The sequence below is a fragment of the Schizophyllum commune genome (genome assembly GCF_000143185.2).
Source record: "Schizophyllum commune H4-8 unplaced genomic scaffold SCHCOscaffold_5, whole genome shotgun sequence".
Lineage (NCBI taxonomy): Eukaryota > Fungi > Basidiomycota > Agaricomycetes > Agaricales > Schizophyllaceae > Schizophyllum > Schizophyllum commune.
Window position 1 is genome coordinate 3170511 of NW_026089542.1, and position 16773 is coordinate 3187283.

At 57.3% G+C, this 16773-nt stretch overlaps 6 protein-coding genes across 6 annotated transcripts; 3 read left to right on the forward strand and 3 right to left on the reverse strand.

The window, feature by feature from the left end:
* Positions 1-1107: 1107 nt before the first annotated feature.
* On the forward strand, positions 1108-5764 carry SCHCODRAFT_02577396 (uncharacterized protein). Its single transcript, XM_050343883.1, has 8 exons — positions 1108-1738; positions 1790-3808; positions 3856-4138; positions 4191-4396; positions 4446-4615; positions 4669-4846; positions 4901-5355; positions 5408-5764. Exons 1-8 carry the CDS (start codon positions 1177-1179, stop codon positions 5606-5608), a joined length of 4074 nt encoding a protein of 1357 aa, XP_050200782.1. The 5' UTR covers positions 1108-1176; the 3' UTR covers positions 5609-5764.
* Positions 5765-6107: 343 nt separating this feature from the next.
* SCHCODRAFT_02577399 (uncharacterized protein) lies at positions 6108-7910 on the forward strand (the record flags this gene model as incomplete). The annotated part of the gene is made up of 3 exons (XM_050343884.1): positions 6108-6341; positions 6407-6454; positions 6510-7910. 3 exons carry the CDS (start codon positions 6108-6110, stop codon positions 7908-7910), a joined length of 1683 nt encoding a protein of 560 aa, XP_050200783.1.
* Positions 7911-8007: 97 nt separating this feature from the next.
* Positions 8008-9767, reverse strand: SCHCODRAFT_02624514 (uncharacterized protein). Its single transcript, XM_003038260.2, has 9 exons — positions 9660-9767; positions 9477-9591; positions 9391-9424; positions 9148-9236; positions 8968-8998; positions 8829-8905; positions 8743-8771; positions 8565-8656; positions 8008-8391 (listed from the first exon to the last, which is right to left on the reverse strand). Exons 1-9 carry the CDS (start codon positions 9683-9685, stop codon positions 8279-8281), a joined length of 606 nt encoding a protein of 201 aa, XP_003038306.1. The 5' UTR covers positions 9686-9767; the 3' UTR covers positions 8008-8278.
* Positions 9768-9879: 112 nt separating this feature from the next.
* On the reverse strand, positions 9880-11997 carry SCHCODRAFT_02748213 (uncharacterized protein). Its single transcript, XM_003038261.3, has 3 exons — positions 11517-11997; positions 11419-11457; positions 9880-11358 (listed from the first exon to the last, which is right to left on the reverse strand). The coding sequence occupies exons 1-3, from the start codon at positions 11760-11762 to the stop codon at positions 10018-10020; spliced, it is 1626 nt and encodes a 541-aa protein (XP_003038307.1). The 5' UTR covers positions 11763-11997; the 3' UTR covers positions 9880-10017.
* Positions 11998-12424: 427 nt separating this feature from the next.
* Positions 12425-14639, reverse strand: SCHCODRAFT_02624517 (uncharacterized protein). Its single transcript, XM_050345242.1, has 6 exons — positions 14416-14639; positions 14193-14358; positions 13610-14137; positions 13075-13557; positions 12800-13020; positions 12425-12745 (listed from the first exon to the last, which is right to left on the reverse strand). The coding sequence occupies exons 1-6, from the start codon at positions 14602-14604 to the stop codon at positions 12602-12604; spliced, it is 1731 nt and encodes a 576-aa protein (XP_050200784.1). The 5' UTR covers positions 14605-14639; the 3' UTR covers positions 12425-12601.
* A 668-nt stretch (positions 14640-15307) lies between these two features.
* Positions 15308-16582, forward strand: SCHCODRAFT_02577410 (uncharacterized protein; the record flags this gene model as incomplete). The annotated part of the gene is made up of 1 exon (XM_003036895.2): positions 15308-16582. One exon carries the CDS (start codon positions 15308-15310, stop codon positions 16580-16582), a length of 1275 nt encoding a protein of 424 aa, XP_003036941.1.
* Positions 16583-16773: the final 191 nt, after the last annotated feature.

Here is a 16773-nt window from a genome sequence, read left to right on the forward strand (position 1 = left end):
GTTCAATGACCTTTATCCTCTAGATTAGGCTATCTTGATCAGCCTTTTTACTTGCCGGGTCCTTTGGGGTTCCAAGAAACGCGTCCCGCGTCCTCATCCGCACCCAGACTGGACCTTCATCCGCACCGAAGCGCCTCCACCCACTACTCTCCGACCCTCGAATCCAACAACCCCGCCTCCTGATCCTCGCGCAGCCCTACGCGGAGGGTTGAGGGCGGCATCTGATCGCCTAGCGGACGCGTGCGCGCAGTCAGCCTAGGGGCTTCTCTTCTCTGCCCCCCTCGGCTGACTGACCGGACTGCAGAAGGCCTCGATAGCCTTATTTGCCGATCAAAGGTCGAGCGCGTACCTCGTCAGCTGAGCGCCTGCGGCGGCGAGGGCCCGCTCTTGCCGTCCTTGCCTACGTATTGACTGCCGACATAGAGCGAGCGCGGGGCTGACATAGAGCGCTTGCTAGGCGCTGGTCCGCTTGGAATCTTCTACTGCTGGCGGACGGATGTTTCCAAGGTTGCAGCTCCGCCATGGCGTGACCGACCTGCAGTAAAATGACGCCCGGTGTCGCTCCATGTCCGTCCCATGTCCCCCCAATTCCCGCGGGACGCTTTTGGGATGCTTTTCATGGCTGAGAACTAGTTATAGCAGGGAATTGGATGACAGACGGAGCGTTAACCCCGTCGACTTTGCCCTGCTCCGCTCCGACGTCGCGAGACGGGGTTCTCATATCTGTATGGTTAGCTTCTGTCCGTATACACGCTTACCATGTCAGCTGGCGGCGACGATCCTTGTACCTCAAACTTTTCTGATCGAACGATAGGCAGCGCAGTGTGGGGAGCTATATCTGAGCAATACTGCTGCCATTAAGCAGTTACGGCGACCCCCCGAAAGTGTTCATGAGCGTCAATACGAGACGTGATCATCCTAGTACACTCAAAGGGTCGTGGCAAGCTGAGGATGAGAACTTGCTGCGTGTGGCCTTTGAGATGCCAAAACAGTCGAGTCGTGGCTTGTGTCCCGATGACCTGTGGGTCCACAAGGATATTACCAAATATGGCAAGTCACAATTAGCTCCATTTGCGCCTCGACGCTTTGACCTGACGCGCTTTTGCAACTGGACCTTCACGCGACGCGTCTGCACCTTGTTCCCGACCGTCACGTCCCGGCGGCCCATCTCGCACGATGGACGACCACTTCCTCGTTTCCGCTTCCTTCTCTTCTCTTTTCTCCCTCGAAGGGGATGTCATCGAGGTCCCTACCGTTCGGCCAGCGGACATCAACAATGAACCCAGGAGGAATAACGACCTGCCGAACGAACACGCGTCTTTATCGCTCGTAAACGATAAGAGGGTAGCGGGGCCAGTCGTGCTACGCGTGCTGAATGGCGGAGAACTCATCGAGCTCGCGACACTCAAGCACAACCTTGTTCCCCTCCGATTCCACTTCCCCAGCCCGGTCCTACCTTCCCCAACCTTCTTCTACCCTAGTGTGGACGAGCTGCACATTCTCGCTGTGACGACAATAGGGTCACTGTACCGGATTGTAATCACGGTGTATCAGGATGTGCACTCGGGCGAATTCCAGTGGGGAGAACTCAAGACGATCAACGAGTATCCGATCGGGCATGGCAGCGGCAAGCTCTCGGGTGTCGCGCACGCGAGGGATCCTTCGTGTGTGGTAGTCGGGCTGGACAATGGCTCTTTATTGAGACTGGACTCTATGTCAATGTATGCGGTCGGAGATGGTGTGTGACGATCTAGGCGCCTTCGCAGTAGCACTAACATGGTCACTTTAGAGCAATGGACCGAGTCTGTTTCCAGTGACTCCGGGTTGCGCGCGAAACTATCCTCCCTCGTCTACTCGAGCCACGCTGAAGGGGACAAGATCATTTCCATTGCCACAATGCCGGCCTGGCAGTCGGAGGATGGTCTATGGGACTCAACTTCTGATATCCTACCTATATGGACTCTTTCTCGCGACCGCACCCTCCGTATGTGGAAGCCCCACGCTGGCGTGTCATCCATCAAGGTTGACGCCTCATCCACCCCCAGCCGCGAAGTCACTCCCGTCCCCGGCGTCGCACAAAGTCAAACCCATCAAGTCCTCCTGGACGCCGAACCGCAGACCCTGGTCCGTGTCTTCAAACCCGTTGAACACAAAGACAACATCTGCGTCATCGTCTTCATCCCCTCGCCCGCGTCGCCAACCTCTGGTGGCTGCTTCCACGTCTACGAGATGCGCAAGACGAGCTTCGTGCTCTGTGGCACTATCCCCTGCACCGTACAGACCGTCGGGTACCACCTGCAGGACTTCTCGGTCGCGCGGGACAAGCTATATGCGCTTTGGGACGATCACGGCCGGTCTATCGTGCAGCAGATGCACATCAATTTTGAGGAGGCCCCAAATCTATCTACGACGTGGCGCACATTCACGTACGCGTCGCAAAGGGAGCTAACCCCCGCATACCTTGACGAGCTCCTAATGGGGCGCCCGGCCGTCGCGGACACGTTTTTGGAAGCGCTGCTGAGCCCGGGCGTCTTCTCGTCGCTCACGCTCAAGTTGGCGATTGAGCAGTATGCGGCGGACTGCCGCTCTCTGCCCGGCCCAATGCCACAGCAGCTGCGGGAATCCTACGCCAACGTCGCCGAGAATATCGCGGCTGTTGTGGGGTGCACTGTCACACTCAATCGTGACCCGCAAACGGGCCTGCCGATGTACGACAACTACAATGTTGCGCTGAAGCGCGACTGGGAGGGCTTCATTGCGCGCTGCCGGGAGATCGAGCGCAGTGCGCGGTGGCCGAGCTGCCTCGGTCGCTCTGGTGACGATATCCTCGTCGTGGAGCGGGAGCGTGCCGGCGTCGCTGTGAGACCTGACGAGGCCATCACTGTACGCGAGGCTGTCGAGCACGGCGGCGTGTCGCAGACCTACTCCATCCTCTCTGTCTTCTGGCAGCTCAAGTCGCGATTGAGCCCCGCGTCGCTGGTCGCCATCGAGAATAACGTGCTTCGCGTACTCCAGTCCGACAAGAACTTCCACTTGTCGGGCATGGTCGAGAACCAAGCCGACGTCGAGCAGATCATCAGCGACGACGTCCAGGACGAGGGACTCAACGCCTGGATGGAAGGCCAGCTCTTGAAAGTCGGCGACCTCAGCCACGCCCTCGCCGCCGCCGTCGAGCTCCTCGTCGGCGGCACCGTCAAAGGCGAGGACTACGAGGACGACACGATCCCCGCCCCTCTCCCCGAATGGCAGCGCGAGCTCATCGCCGCGTTCACCGCCGCCTCCATCGAAGCCCGCTACTCGCTCTGCCTCGCGATCTTCATCTACGTCTACTTCTGCGCGGAGCAGAAGCTGCTCAGCACGTGGGAGGAGCCCATCATTGAGGAGCTCTTCGGCGTGTTTCGCGGGCTCGTCGTGCTGCGCTTCCTCTCACGGCAGCCCGCGAAACCGACGCCGCCCGCGGTGGGCCCGGCATACCGCGCCCCGCGCCCGCAGCCCGAGTTTGCGCTGCTGCACAGGCTGGTGGCAGAGTCGGTGAGGGCGGCGGGGGATGTGGAGCTGTTGGATATGGTGCGCGCGTTCATCGACACGACGGGCTTGTTGCGTTCGGCGTCGCCAGCGGATGTGAGCTCGCATGAGATCGACCTTTGCTTCAGGCTGAGGCGGCTGGGCGCGACGTCGGTGGCTCATGAGGTGACGCTGTACTTCCCATTGACGCATGCGATGGCGTACATTCGCGCGAGGCTATATCTTGACTGCCACCGTCCGGACGACGCTGCGGACATGCTGATGAAAGTGGCGGGATGCTTGGGTGAGCTTAAAGGTCTACCCGTTAATGAATTCTCTGACACCCCCTAGGTCCCGACAGCGGCTCGTCCCCATCAGAACGGGAGGGCCTGGCGAAACTCCTACCGGATGGACCCTTGACCTCTGAATATGCCTTCGCCGTACACTGTTCGCAGCTCTTCAAGGCGTCGAACTATGTCTTCCACCAGGTCCGCTTCGCGCAGCAAGCGCTATCGCTTGCGACCGACGAGGACGAGATGCTTATACTCTGGGAGGCCATCATCAAGGGCAACACGGCGCTGGGGTACTACGAGGAGGCGGTCGCCGCCTTGATCGCTGCCCCGGACAAGCTATCGTTCGTCTATCATTTAGCATGCATATAGTGACGAGCTAACATCGGATCTTAGAAAGCAAGAACTCGTCACGGGCTTAGTATATCACATTTGCGAGTCTGGCGCCATCCCGAAGCTCGTGTCTCTCGACTTGTCGCCCTTCCAGGCGGACGTGGAGGAGGCGCTGTCGTTCAAAGCGCGGAACGTCGACCCTCGCGTGCGTCCGCACTATTCAAAGGTGTTGTACACCTGGTTCATGTCGAGAGGGAATTACGGAGAAGGTAATCCGTAAACCGAACATTCTGTGATCTTCTACTAACCTATGTGCAGCTGCATTGACTATGTATCAGCGCGCGCGCAAGCTCGCTGCGGTCATTGTCGACCCGGTTTCCTTCGCGAACCACGTCGTGGAGCAGCTGGACGCGTACTTGGTTGCAATCAACGCGCTTTCGCTATCCGACCAGCAAGAGCCTTTCATCGCATGCCCTACCGTTGATCACGTACGTCTCTTGCGGAGGCTTTATGCGTCTCACTAAACGATGTCGACTCGCAGCCTCGCAAAAAGCGGCGAACGTCGAAGTACATTCCTGAGGAACGCTTCAAAACGGACAAGTTGGCCACCAACTATGGCGTGGATGTCATCCGCTTGAGCGACCTCGAGTATGAGTACGCCCTCCTCAACGCCCAGGCAGATCTCATCCGCCGAGATCCTGCGATCCTCCAAACGCAAGGTAACGTTGATTTCCTCTGACTGAGTCTCTTCTTTACTAACACCCACCCCACAGAATTCCTCCTGCCGCCAGAATCCATCGTCCTCCGTCTCTCCTCCTCCAACCGCTTCGACGCCGCCCTCACCACCGCGCGCAGCCTCCAAGTAGACATGACCGACACCTTCTCCCGCCTCACGACGCAGTGCCTCCGCCTCGCCCGCGGTAGCGTCGACGTCATGCTCTCCGACGCCGACTGGCTCCTCACTGATGCCGTCGCGTCTTGGGCGGGCACCCCCGCGGAGAAGGGCTGGCGCTTCCTGAGGGATGCGCTAGCGCGGTACGATGGGCGGGCAACGGACTGGCGGTATACCAAGGCGGTGTATGAGAGTATTATGTCGGTTGGAGCGCAGCCGCCGCCGTGGCTGGTACAGGTGCTGGAGGACAATCAGCATGAATATCTGGTGAGGGCGAGCTTGAAGTTCGACAAACTGCCGGACGCGGTCAGGCATGCGGTCGCACTTGTGAAGAAGGTATTGAGTGTTGTCGGGCCTTCACCTGGCGCCTTACTGACTTCGCTTTCAGGTCTCGGACACCCTCACCCGCGGGGAGCCCCCACGACACGCCTCCGCCGCTTGGCTCCCATACGCGCTGATCGACCAGGTGCTTGTTGCGGCCGAGTCGTTCGATGCGCCCGTGATCGCACAAGTGGGAGAACTGAGAGGCGCAGTTGCAGGGCACGCAGAAAGGATGGAGAAAGTTGGAAAGAGGATGGTAGTGGTGTAGGCCAGCCATGACGCCCGAACATACTTGTGACTACTTTGCACCTTCACTGGATGTTTTCATCGCAAAGTCTTGTCATGATTACTCGTCTGCTTCTTAAACTGTATGACTCCAGGTAATCCTGTGCAGAAAGAAACTCTCGTCTTTGCGGAGTGCCACTCTCGCTCGTTGTAGGTTCATGCCACGTGACTTGGGCCATCGTTCAAGTCTTTCCTGATTCAGCAATTCTTGAACTTGTCCTCAACGCCCATTGCATGCAACGCAAGGGTTCGCGATTTCTTCCGCTATGTCAACCGGAAGACATCAAGTCCGACTCGCACAGTGTCGTAAATGGTGATGATGGTACGTGTGGCATGGAGGCCTTTGTCATACTTTTGTTTGCCTTGGCCCGCGACACAACCACACTGCCACCGGCTAGACGACATATAAGACAGCTAGGTTTTGTTTTTCTCTCTCCGTACTTCACCCAAGTCTGCGTCGTGTTCGTTCTCTTCTGAAGTCTATGGCGCTGGTGACTCGATCTGCGAGAGTCTCTCAGGCATCGCCTTTTGCGACGCTCCCGCTTGAGATTTGGGACAATGTAGCAGAGCTGCTACATAACCATGACCGCGTCTCCCTTGCGCAGGTTGGCAGCAAGTGGATCGAAATTGCTGAGCGCCATATATGGCGCGACCTGCCCACCGTCGCCCTCTTGTTGCTTTGCTTGCCTCCCGATTCCTGGTGCATTAACCGCGTCGTAATGGTATGTGCATGCCCCTGTAGTCGTTTCAACAGGCTATAACTTGCTAACATTCTCTCCAGTCCCAACCTGCTGCCACCGGCAATAGAAATGTCGATATTTCTTGTGTGGTGCGTGCACTGTTGCGTCGCCTGGACCCGGATGCAAGCTCACACCCTCGCATAGCGTCTAAAGCGCAAATCAGTCGAACAGGATTTCATAGGGAAATTCGAGCGCCGTGCTACCTACGTGCGTACCATTTCCGTACACCCACTGTCAGTCGGCATGCACGAGCTCGGCGCCGACGAAAATCAACCGTTCTTCCTCGACCGCGACACCCTCGACGAATTCATGACCGCGATACGAGGTCAAAACCTCTTCAAGTGCCTACACACCATCCACGTCGGGCAGCGGGTCGTCTTCCTCCACCCCGAGCGCATGCTGCTGCCGCTGATGACCGAAAGCCTCAAGACCGTGTCCATTTCCTGCCCCGTACCCGGCCTCGACGAAGCCGCGCGCCTATCGCACGCGCGGCCGTCTGGCCTCACCATCGAGGGTATCAACAGCCGGTCGCTGTGGAAAGGATCGCCTAGGGGCGATGGCGGACTGTGCTGTGGGATCGTGGGTGCACTGGAGTTCTGGATTCCCTCGCTGACGACGCTCGACCTCGCCTTGCGGGACGCTGAAAGCGTCATGCCCATCGTGGTCCAGGGCAAGGCACTCCGCTCGCTGTCTCTGCATTCCGCCGATGACCTAGAACCCGTCGAACAGCACTCGCTATACTCTCTTCGCTCGCTGTCGACGATCAGGCAGACAGCGGCGTTCTCCATGTCTCTCCTGGGCTCCCGCGTCCTCGAGGAAGTCAACTTTTCGCGCGTCGTGCTGGACACCGCGGACGACGTCAGTGAATTGCTCTCCGCGCTTGGCCGCTGCCCTACCCTGCGGCGCATATCCGTCGTTCGCCTATCTGTCGTCCGCCAGAGGGCACCCGAGTCCCTCTTCAGCCTACTAGAAGAGCAAGCGCCGGTGTCCTGCTCTCTGCGCCCGGCAGATCTGGCGCCCCTGCTCTCACTCAAGAACCTCGAAAAGCTCGTCATAAACGCGACAGATGACGTCCGGCTGGCCGATATGGACTACGAGGCGCTCGCCGGGGCCCTCCCCGCGCTGCGCACCTGCAGCATCGGCGTGTGTCCTGGCTCGCGCTGGGTACTCCAGCCGGGCGAAGGGTGCACTCTATACGCACTCGAGTCGTTTGCCGCGCACTGTCGGTCTCTGGAGGAGCTCTCGATCCAGGTCGACGCGTTGTCGGGGGTGCATCATTCGCCCAAAAACTACGACGGGACTCCGTTTCGTGGCAACAATTCTCTGCGGAAGCTCAATGTTGGGCGATCGATGGTTTCGAAGGAGGAGAGAATAGCTGTTTATTTGCATGCCGTGTTCCCCTCCCTTAGCTGCGTGGAGAGCGAGCCGTGCGAGGGGCGCTCGCTCTTGTCGTCGGACAGCCATGTTCTGTGGAAGTGGATTAGCCGCGAGCTGGCGTATTGGAGTAGAAGCCTGCCCAAGCGCCGTTCGGCGTCTTCGTCCTGAGCTCCTCAAACTGGACCTCGTCTTGGGATTCTCGAGTTGGCCATGGTATCATTTACCTCGCCTCACGCCTCTCATTTGCTAGATTATCTTGCAATGATGTCTTCGTCAGTACCGCCTTCTATACGTGAGTAAATATGTATACATGAAGTCTAACAAATGGGACAGTATGTGCTTGTTCGTCTAGTTTGTTTGCCGGGTGATGTGATATCTTCACGGTCATGGTATGAGATGCTCGGGTCAGCGCGCGCATCCTGGCTTCAACCTCCAGTTGGAGTCATGTTTGCCAATCTCGAGAGTCTTCTTCGGTTCAGGGATGGGAGGGGCGCGAAATGCCCTGTGCCGCTGGCATTGCGAAGGCCTTACGACGCTCACAACTCCTTCTTTTCCCCGACGCTCGCGGGTGTGCCCTGGTCGACGAGCTTGCCCTGCTCCTGGTCAAGCAGCGCCTTCTGCTTCGCGTTCACGGCGCTGAGGTAGGTGTCTATGCAAGGCGTCAGCATTTGTACAACGGTCACAGTGCGCAGATGAGGTGAACGAGTAGAGGATGTGCAAGGGAAGAAGGAAGCAGCAGAGATCAAAGGAAGGAAGATTGTAGGTACGAAGGAGAGACGATGATAAAGTGTGCATATGAGCAAAAGCAGAGCCGATACTCACTCCAGAACAAGTTCACCACGCTGACGAACACGAAGCGACCCTGTGGCGGGACGACAGAGAAGTTGAGGATTTGAACCGGGATGAAGACCGCCCTAGGGGTAGCGTCAGTACCTGTCTTTCCGTAGTTCGACCGGAGACACGCAGGCGCCGCTCAAGCACCAGATAGTCGACTACTCACCAATTACGAAGCAGCGTCGGGACGAAAGCCTGCGAGAGAATTGTCAGTTGACTATCCATTGAGCATGAGAGTCCGAGCCTACTCACCGACTTCAACTTCTCCGTCGCCTCGGACGGCTTGCCTTCAAGCGCGCTCATCCAACCGAAGAACCAGGTGATGGCAACTAGCGAGTAAGTGGTATCATCAGTAGGATGGAGGAGAAAAGGGCGCGAAAGAGCTACGCACTCGGTGACATGCATCCTTGGTCGATGGCCGTCTGTGAGGATGCGAATTAGCAACGAAGGGGACAGACGAATGTGAAGCTGGTACGGAGGGCGGAAGAGGGTGCATGCGCATAGATTCTCAGGGAAAGTGAAAAAATAGGAAAGGAATTTTGGGTGGGGGACAAGAAGAAAGCCTACTCACCCGCGCCACCACGCCGACAGTTGCATTTGAGAACTTGATCTTGTTGAGGAAGTCAAACCACTTCGCGATTGGGGGGCCGAAGAGGACGCCTGATCGGGGAGGTCAGCACACGCGAATCGGGGGAGAATGCGACGCCGAATGGGAGAGATGAAATCGGTTGCGTTCCCGAGCACGACGCGCGTCCACACCGGGGCGGACCCCCATAGACCGTTGCGGACGCATGAGATTGGGCCTTTCACGCACCTCCGTAGAATCCTAGCCTTGCTGTCCTCATCAACTGCACGAAGAGGTCAGTCGAGCGCTACCAGGCCAGGCAAAGTCACACGCACGTCGTGGTCCTTCCCCTTCCCCTCTATCCACTGCTGCGCAACCACATCGCCTGCCGCGAAGAGCGTCGCCGCGGACACGCACTGCGTGAGCAACGGCCGGCGAATAAGAGCAGAGCTGGGCGCGTCGTCAGTCTGGATGGTCCCCGCGTCGCGTCCCTCAACGTGGAGAAGTTCAATCCTCACTTGTACGCTCTGAAGATGGATGCCATGGTCGTCGAGGGGATGGTGGTCGGGAGGGAAAAGAGTGGAGAGGAGGCTCGACGCGAGCTGGACGCGAGGGGAGCGGCCGAGAATTGCACCTGACGTAACGTGGGGAAGTGCGGGGCGCTTGACGGTCCGAACTTTGCGCGATTCCCCCGAGCGGAGTGGACCCACAACGGCTTGGAAACGCACCCGGCATGCTGGTCTTCAGCCCTGCAGCAATATAGATGTACATAGGTGGTACGAATAGTGAGATTTAATTACTACTTTATGTATAGAAGGGGCACTACAAACAAATTGGAGGCAACCCTTGGACGAAGCAAGCGGAGGGGTAGCCGACTTATGACCAGATATTGAAACCGCCAACACCCGGGCGTATGATATCCCAAATCCCTGCGGTGACCCCGAACCAGGGGTCCGCGCCACCACTGAACGGCTCGCTGTGCACCCGCTCGATAGACGGGAACATCGCATGCAAATACTTAGCCACTGCTTTCCGATCCTCGAGTCCGTACGAACGCCCAACGTGGAGCTGGCGAAGAGAGGCGTGGCCACGGAAGTCGGTCGGCAGGGGTGGTACACTCGCAGGATTCATCTGGATGCACAGTTCCTCCAGAGACGGGCAGTGAACCGCGAAAGGGACAAGCGCGCGCAGAGTGCACTCCACGGCGGGCGGGACAGGTGAGTAGGGGACGGGCTTCGCGAGAAGCTTGCATACGCGAAGCGCTGGGAGTGCCTGCGCGAGCGCGCCGTAGTCTGCGTCGGTGAGACGAACATCGTCCGTCGCGTTGATGACGAGCGTCTCCAGATCCCTGAGCGCCATGAGGGGAGCGAGGTCCATCGAGTTTAGCGAGCCATGAATTCGTGAGCCGTCCTCCGCCACCGCCTTGTAGCCGCTGTGACGGACGATGGAGACATGGCGCAAGCAGGGCGACTGGGCCAGTGTGGCAAGCAGTTGAGCGATATCGTTTGCAGACTGTATCATCACATTGGAGAGATCGACTTCTTCGAGCACCTGCGAGCCCAGGAGAGACCTAGAGAAGGACGCGGGCTGGTTGGTAACTGACAGGTGCCGGAGAGAGCCCAGATCATGCCCTTCGACGGGCCGGAGGAGGCTCACGGAGTTCAGCGTCAACGACTGGAGGGACTTGCCACGGGCTATGACAGGCAGGGCCCTCTCGGTCATCGGCACCGCCATGTCGAGCGATTTGAGCGAGGCGATCCACAGGTCCAGCGCGCCCAGGACCCCAGTGTCGACCGCGCCGCGACGGTCCCTCCCGCCCCAGATCGGGCTATTGACGTCGACGGAGCGTAGGATGAGATCGGTCGGTTGCACCTGCGCCGCTTGGACGGCATACGAGAGGTCAACGATTGGGCAGGCGAGCGACAATGTCTTGATTCTCTTGTTCATGAGCGGCACCAGGACGTGTTCGCTGTGGTGGAAGACGTGCGAATGGCCGACGTGGAACGACTGCACGTACTTGAAGAGCCTCTTGTGCTTGATCAGCTTCGTGAAGGCGACGAGGGTGTCCCACTGGAGGTAGAGTGGCTGTCGACGGCCCGCAGAAGGGTCGAGTGGTCGAATGCCGGACAAGGGGTGCACGGATAGGGATCGCACGTACGTGGCCCGTCGCTTTAAAGTCGTGGTGATGTCCTCGCGAGTGAGCTCGCGCTCCAGATACTGTTTGAAGGTGTCAGACTCAACGCTAACTTTGACAATGGAAGTCGATTATGTACTGACCACGCATGGGACGATAGTGGCATTCCCAAAACTGGTTTTCTGTGTAACATACATTAGCTTTTTAACGAGATGGATCAAGTACGTTCGAGCGCACGTACAATCGGCGTTTGCTTGACGCGCCAAGCATCTCGAGGCAGGCAGAGCAGTAGAGGGGCGACGCTGTGTAGGTCCCGCCATATGTACCGTTCAGCGACCTGAGTACACCCTTTGCTGACTTGCGCGAGAGCGAGGCGGTCACGATTCGGCAGCAGCCCAGCTACATGGTCCTGGAGTTCGAGGGGGAGAGAAGAAAAGGACGCAGGAGCATTGATAGACGAGATCGAAGCAGCGTTGGCTAGTTCCATAGTTGCAACGGACCGACGCGACTTTGGGGCCAAAGATGGAGGAAGGACAACGATGCGTCCCGTCCAAATTTATATGTGACCTCTTGCATGGTGCTGTATGCTGTGCCTGTGATGCCGGTCAAAGCAGACAATAGACCTGCGTGTTGTTCGCCGAACAACATAAGCACCATTCTTCAAATTAGGCAGTCGATGGGTGTGTCGGGCCCTCGCACGACGGAGCGCCGGCCAGCGGAGACCACGCATTAATTGGGTATAGACCACAGCGACATCAAGCCTCAGAGACTCACAGAGGACACAGTGGTATGGCCCGTGTGCGCGCGAGAACATGGGCGTTGAGGAGGAGTTCAGGGATTGCTTAGGAGAAACACGTGGGGGGGCAATAAGCAAAACCACGTGGCGCGCACCCACAACCTTGAACCAGGCAAGGACAACTTACGATACTTCGTCCGTATCACTCCAAATCAAAAGGACGTTTGCAAATCAATTTTCTTGGGAAACATGAAGATACGCTCTGATACATAAGGGCCACCAGTACCGATACTGACGAGGAAACCCGCAGGCGAAATACAAATATTTGGCGAGAAGGTCGTGATCAAGATGCAGGAATTACCTAATTAGGAACAATGCACGCTTCGGCAACGGCCGAAAACGTAGCCCACAACTCAGAAACCACCCGACGGTATGCTCGTTCGGAAAGACAATCGAAACTTGAGAGCTATCAATAACAATGCACAAAAATACAGTTGGATATGGATAAATCATTACAATGCCAGCCCCATGGCCCGTACATCTACATCGCGTGCACCAACGTCGTCGAGCATAGCTCTCCACGTAGCCGACTACCTCGTCCGGATGATACCAGCATTGATCAGCTTCATGATCTTTTGCTTGATCATCGGGTTCTTCATGTGGTCCTGCAGAGCGCTCGGATCTGTCTGCGCCTGCTGCAGGATCTGCTGCATGATCGGGTCGTTCATGATTTGCTAGACGTGCATGTCAGTACGGCGGTCTACTACAAAGGCAAATGAGGCACTCACCGCGACCTCCGGGTCCCGCATCGCCCGCTCTAGCGCCTCCTCCGAGCTCTCGCCCTGCCGCTGTGAGAAGAGCGCCTGCTGGCACTTCCGCTCCTGCGCAAGAATCTCCGCAGTGTGCTTGCGTTCCGGGTCGTGCTCCTCTGCCTCCTGCACGGCCTCAAGTGCCTTCGTGTAGTCGCGCATCGCGTAGAGCACGCTCGACTTGCGAATGTAGGCCTTGACTGTAGGAGAGATCAATGTCACCAGTCATTGAACTTCCGGCAAAGCCCACTCACCGAAATTCGGATCCACCTTAATCGCATCGTTCGTGTCCTTCAGCGCCTCCGCGAACGCCATGAGCTTCATGTACGCCGCCGCCCGGTTGTTGTACCCGCGCGCATCTGCCGGGTCGCGCTTAATGCTCTCCGTGTACGCCTTCACCGCGCCCGCAAAGTCGCCCGCCTTGAACAGCGTATTCCCCTCCTCGCGCGCGATCTCGCTCTTCGCGGGGTCAATGTACGCCTTCTTGTCGAGCTCCGCCTTCGCCTTCTCCGTCTCGCGCAGCTTGTTGAGGATGTCGGGCGTGCGGTGCTCGGTGAGCGACTTCTCGAAGAACTTGATCGCGTTCGCGAGGTCGCCCTTGCGGTGGTAGGCGCTGCCGATGCGGCCAAGGGCCTTGGCGACGAGCTTGAAGTCGGCGCGGATTTCGCGGCCTTCGTCAACGGCCTTCTGACATGTCTCGATGCACTTGTCGTAGTCGCCCTGCTCGAAGTAGACAGCTGGAGTACGCGTTAAGCTATCATATTATACGGAGCGACAGTCAAAACTCACCTCCCAAGTTCGTCAAGAAAGTGATGTCCTTCGGCCACAAGTCCCAGGCTTTCGAGAACTGTGTCGCAGCGGTTTCGAAATCCTTCGCCTTGTAAGCGGCAGCACCCGCAGCCTTCGCTTCGAGCGCCTCCTTCTTCGCCTTCGCCTCTTCCTCATCTACCTCCTCCATCTCGACGTCCTCCTGCGGGGGCTCGGCAGCAGGCTTGGGCGGCGGTGATTGGGGCTTGGGAGGGGGAGAGGACGGTGATGTCTCTGCCTGAGCGCGGATGTCGTCCGGAACGTTGTCGCCAGAGAAGCCCTGCATGTCGACGCCCATAAGTGCGCCGAGCACCTGGATCATGCGAGGGTCCGAGCCGAGCAGGCTGGACGCGAGGCCGGGGTTCGTCTGCATCATCTGCAGCTTCGCCACGAACGCCGGATCGTCGAGCAGCTTCGCCGTCTTCGGGTTCGTCTTCAGCTTGCCAATCAGATTCGGGTCCGCGAACATCTTGTCGAAGCCGGTGGGGTCATCGTTGCGCTGGTGGGCCTCTGAGGGGGACGGATGAGACGGGCGCTTAATTCCCGATCGCTGCTGTTTACGCACCTTGTGCCGCGCGTACTTCCTGCAAGCCCTTGCGAAGTGCCGGGCTGTCCTCCTTCGCCAATCCCTCTTCGTATGCCTTGATCGCCTCGTCGTACTGGTGTGCGCCGTGGAGTGCAGCGCCCTTGCGCGCGTACCCCTTCGACCACGAGGGGTTGATCTTGATGCACTACGCCTTGCGTAAATACATGAATGAAGAAACACGATGGGAGTATATCCGGCGCACCTCTTCTGCGTCTGCTAATGCCTGCGTCCACTCCTTCTTCCCAGCGTGTGCGGCGCTCCGATTAGAGTACAGGACGTGATTCGAAGGGTCGAGCGCGATGCCCTGGGAGAAGAGCTCGATGGCGCGGTCGTAGTCCTTGGCCGCGAAGGCCTTATTGCCTTGATCTTTTAGTGCGTTTGCGTCTGCCATTGTTCTGAGTCGATGAATGCGGAGAGGAGAGCGCGTAGGGTCATTTTATAAGTTCGAAGGCCACCGAATGCGGACGCGTCTTCGAGAATCTTCCCCCCATAAAGTCACGTGTCGACGACCGGCTGGACCCACAGTACTCGACATCAAGAAGGTTCAAGCTCACTGACGTCCCAGCGGATGATAGAGAGGACCATCAGCGGTACTAGTGTGATATAATGCACGCTGGCCGGTAGATACGACCGACTGCGAAGCAGGCGGTTTACCACGTGCTTGCTTCCGGTAAAAGCAACGTGGTGCATGTAACCGCCAACAAGGGTTGTCCTTCACCACTATCATCAGCGCATCGTAGAAGCCAGAATATTTTGCGATTTCAACGTCTTCGAGAAGCCTTTAGTTTGACGCCATAGACGCCTGGAAGCCCTGCAACAATCTTCCGAACGGACAATGCCGTTGATTCCGAGGTTTCGCGTCTAATGGTTTGCACGTTTCCCTTCTCTTCCATTACAGCTCTTTCTCCGAAACACAGGCACTTCCATGATCGTTGGCATAGATGCAGAACTTATTGAGTCTATAGCGCGCGGTGCCTAACGGCCCTCTCGACGTGTCCGCGCCACGAAAAATGGACAGCCGCTAGCGGCATATATAAGGGTGCGCCTGAGCCTGAGTTCTTCCTCGAGCCATCCCTTCATCTCCTTTCCTAACAATGGAACGCAGAGGTATCATTGCCTTGCCTGAAGAGCTGCAGATATTGATTTTCAAACATCGTCTTTCGCCCTACTGCGTTATCAGGGAAAACCTCGTGAGGGATCTGTCATTGGTTTGCCGTCTGTGGCGAGATCTCATAGCGAACGAACCCCAACTTTGGTCCGCCTTCGAGCTTTCACTCATCCATCACGGTATACCTCACTCCCAGAACAACGTCAAGCTAATGCAATTGCGGCTACACCGTTCGAAGGATACGAGACTACGCATCCGCTTCAACATCAATGACCCGACATGCAAACAGCTTGGCCTGGATATCATTGCGCTTTTTAAAGCACACGCCAACCGTTGGCAAGATATAATGTTCTGCGGCCCCGCCACTTTGGCCGCTGCGTTATTAAGCGTTGACAGTTCGCTACCGCCTTCAGCGCTGTCCAACCTCGAGCTCACTCTGATGGAGGATCCACAGAATGTCCGACTCCCTCACAACTTTACTATCTCGTCGCTGCTTGTCCCTTACTCTGCGATCCTCAATGAATTGTCTCTGAACACTCGTTTGGTAAACCTGCAGACCTGCTTGGCGATTTTGGCACAGAGCCCGAAACTTCATCGTTATACAGCGGTTATACACCGCGAGAGCGACTTCAACGTATCACCCAGTGTTTCGCAGCCAACCTGCCGCCTCGAACATCTCGACCTGGAAATTCGGAACATCAACCCTACTCAAGGCACAGGCGACGAACACCCTCTGCAAGTCTTGGCTCGATTTTTGGACGCAATGATCCTCGAAGACTTGACCTACCTGCGGATCTATTGGGCAGACAGCGCATCGCCCGATGAAGCTGGCGGCCGTGCGCTTTTTGCCACCATCTTGCAATGCACGAGACTCAGAACTCTGAAAATCGAAAATCTCCCACTGAACCAAGACGCTTTCGCTGCATGCATAGGAACTCTGACACACCTGAGGCACCTGAGCATACAATATCCAGACCATGCATTTCCTAGCCCTTTGTCTCGTAACTTCTTCCGCGCGCTTTGTGGTCATGAGAGTAGCATCAACTTGCCCCAGCTGGAAGTACTGCACATCTCTATTCACTCGGAAAAGGTCGGCAAAGAAGATATCTACAAGCTTCTGGAACGGCGCATGAAAGCCCAGGGGAATCCTGTGCTGAAAGATCTATTCATACACTGCGATATGGACTCGCGCACATGTGCAGCCTGGCGGGAGGAAATAAGTAGCACTTATCCGAGTTTGACTGTGGAGATCTCTGAATAGAGGTCACCAGTGACAATTCTTTGATACAATAAAACAGCATGCTGGAAACATGTATAGGAGATATATTGAGGATCGAGGGAGGGACAGGCTGCAAGTCCAACGGTGAGCACGCGTGCTAAGTGTGATTCCTGCGGAGAAAGCCGAGGGCTACAGTGCCCACATGGCTATCCCCCGCCAAAAAGTACAATGTC

Excerpts from the sequence above, each read along its gene's own strand:
- SCHCODRAFT_02624514 (XM_003038260.2), bottom strand. The coding sequence starts at position 9,685 with ATGGCATCCATCTTCAGAGCGTACAA. Across the intron at positions 9,425-9,476 it reads GGAAGGGGAAGGACCACGAC|TTGATGAGGACAGCAAGGCT; the intron begins GTGCGTGTGACT and ends CTCTTCGTGCAG. Across the intron at positions 8,772-8,828 it reads CGACGGAGAAGTTGAAGTCG|GCTTTCGTCCCGACGCTGCT; the intron begins GTGAGTAGGCTC and ends ATTCTCTCGCAG.
- SCHCODRAFT_02624517 (XM_050345242.1), bottom strand. The coding sequence starts at position 14,604 with ATGGCAGACGCAAACGCACTAAAAGATCAAGGCAATAAGGCCTTCGCG. Across the intron at positions 13,021-13,074 it reads TAAGGTGGATCCGAATTTCG|TCAAGGCCTACATTCGCAAG; the intron begins GTGAGTGGGCTT and ends TCTCTCCTACAG. Across the intron at positions 12,746-12,799 it reads TGCGGGACCCGGAGGTCGCG|CAAATCATGAACGACCCGAT; the intron begins GTGAGTGCCTCA and ends ATGCACGTCTAG.
- SCHCODRAFT_02748213 (XM_003038261.3), bottom strand. The coding sequence starts at position 11,762 with ATGGAACTAGCCAACGCTGCTTCGATCTCGTCTATCAATGCTCCTGCG. Across the intron at positions 11,458-11,516 it reads GCGTCAAGCAAACGCCGATT|AAAACCAGTTTTGGGAATGC; the intron begins GTACGTGCGCTC and ends TATGTTACACAG. Across the intron at positions 11,359-11,418 it reads CCACTATCGTCCCATGCGTG|TATCTGGAGCGCGAGCTCAC; the intron begins GTCAGTACATAA and ends ACCTTCAAACAG.
- SCHCODRAFT_02577396 (XM_050343883.1), top strand. The coding sequence starts at position 1,177 with ATGGACGACCACTTCCTCGTTTCCGCTTCCTTCTCTTCTCTTTTCTCC. Across the intron at positions 1,739-1,789 it reads AATGTATGCGGTCGGAGATG|AGCAATGGACCGAGTCTGTT; the intron begins GTGTGTGACGAT and ends TGGTCACTTTAG. Across the intron at positions 4,847-4,900 it reads TGCGATCCTCCAAACGCAAG|AATTCCTCCTGCCGCCAGAA; the intron begins GTAACGTTGATT and ends CCCACCCCACAG.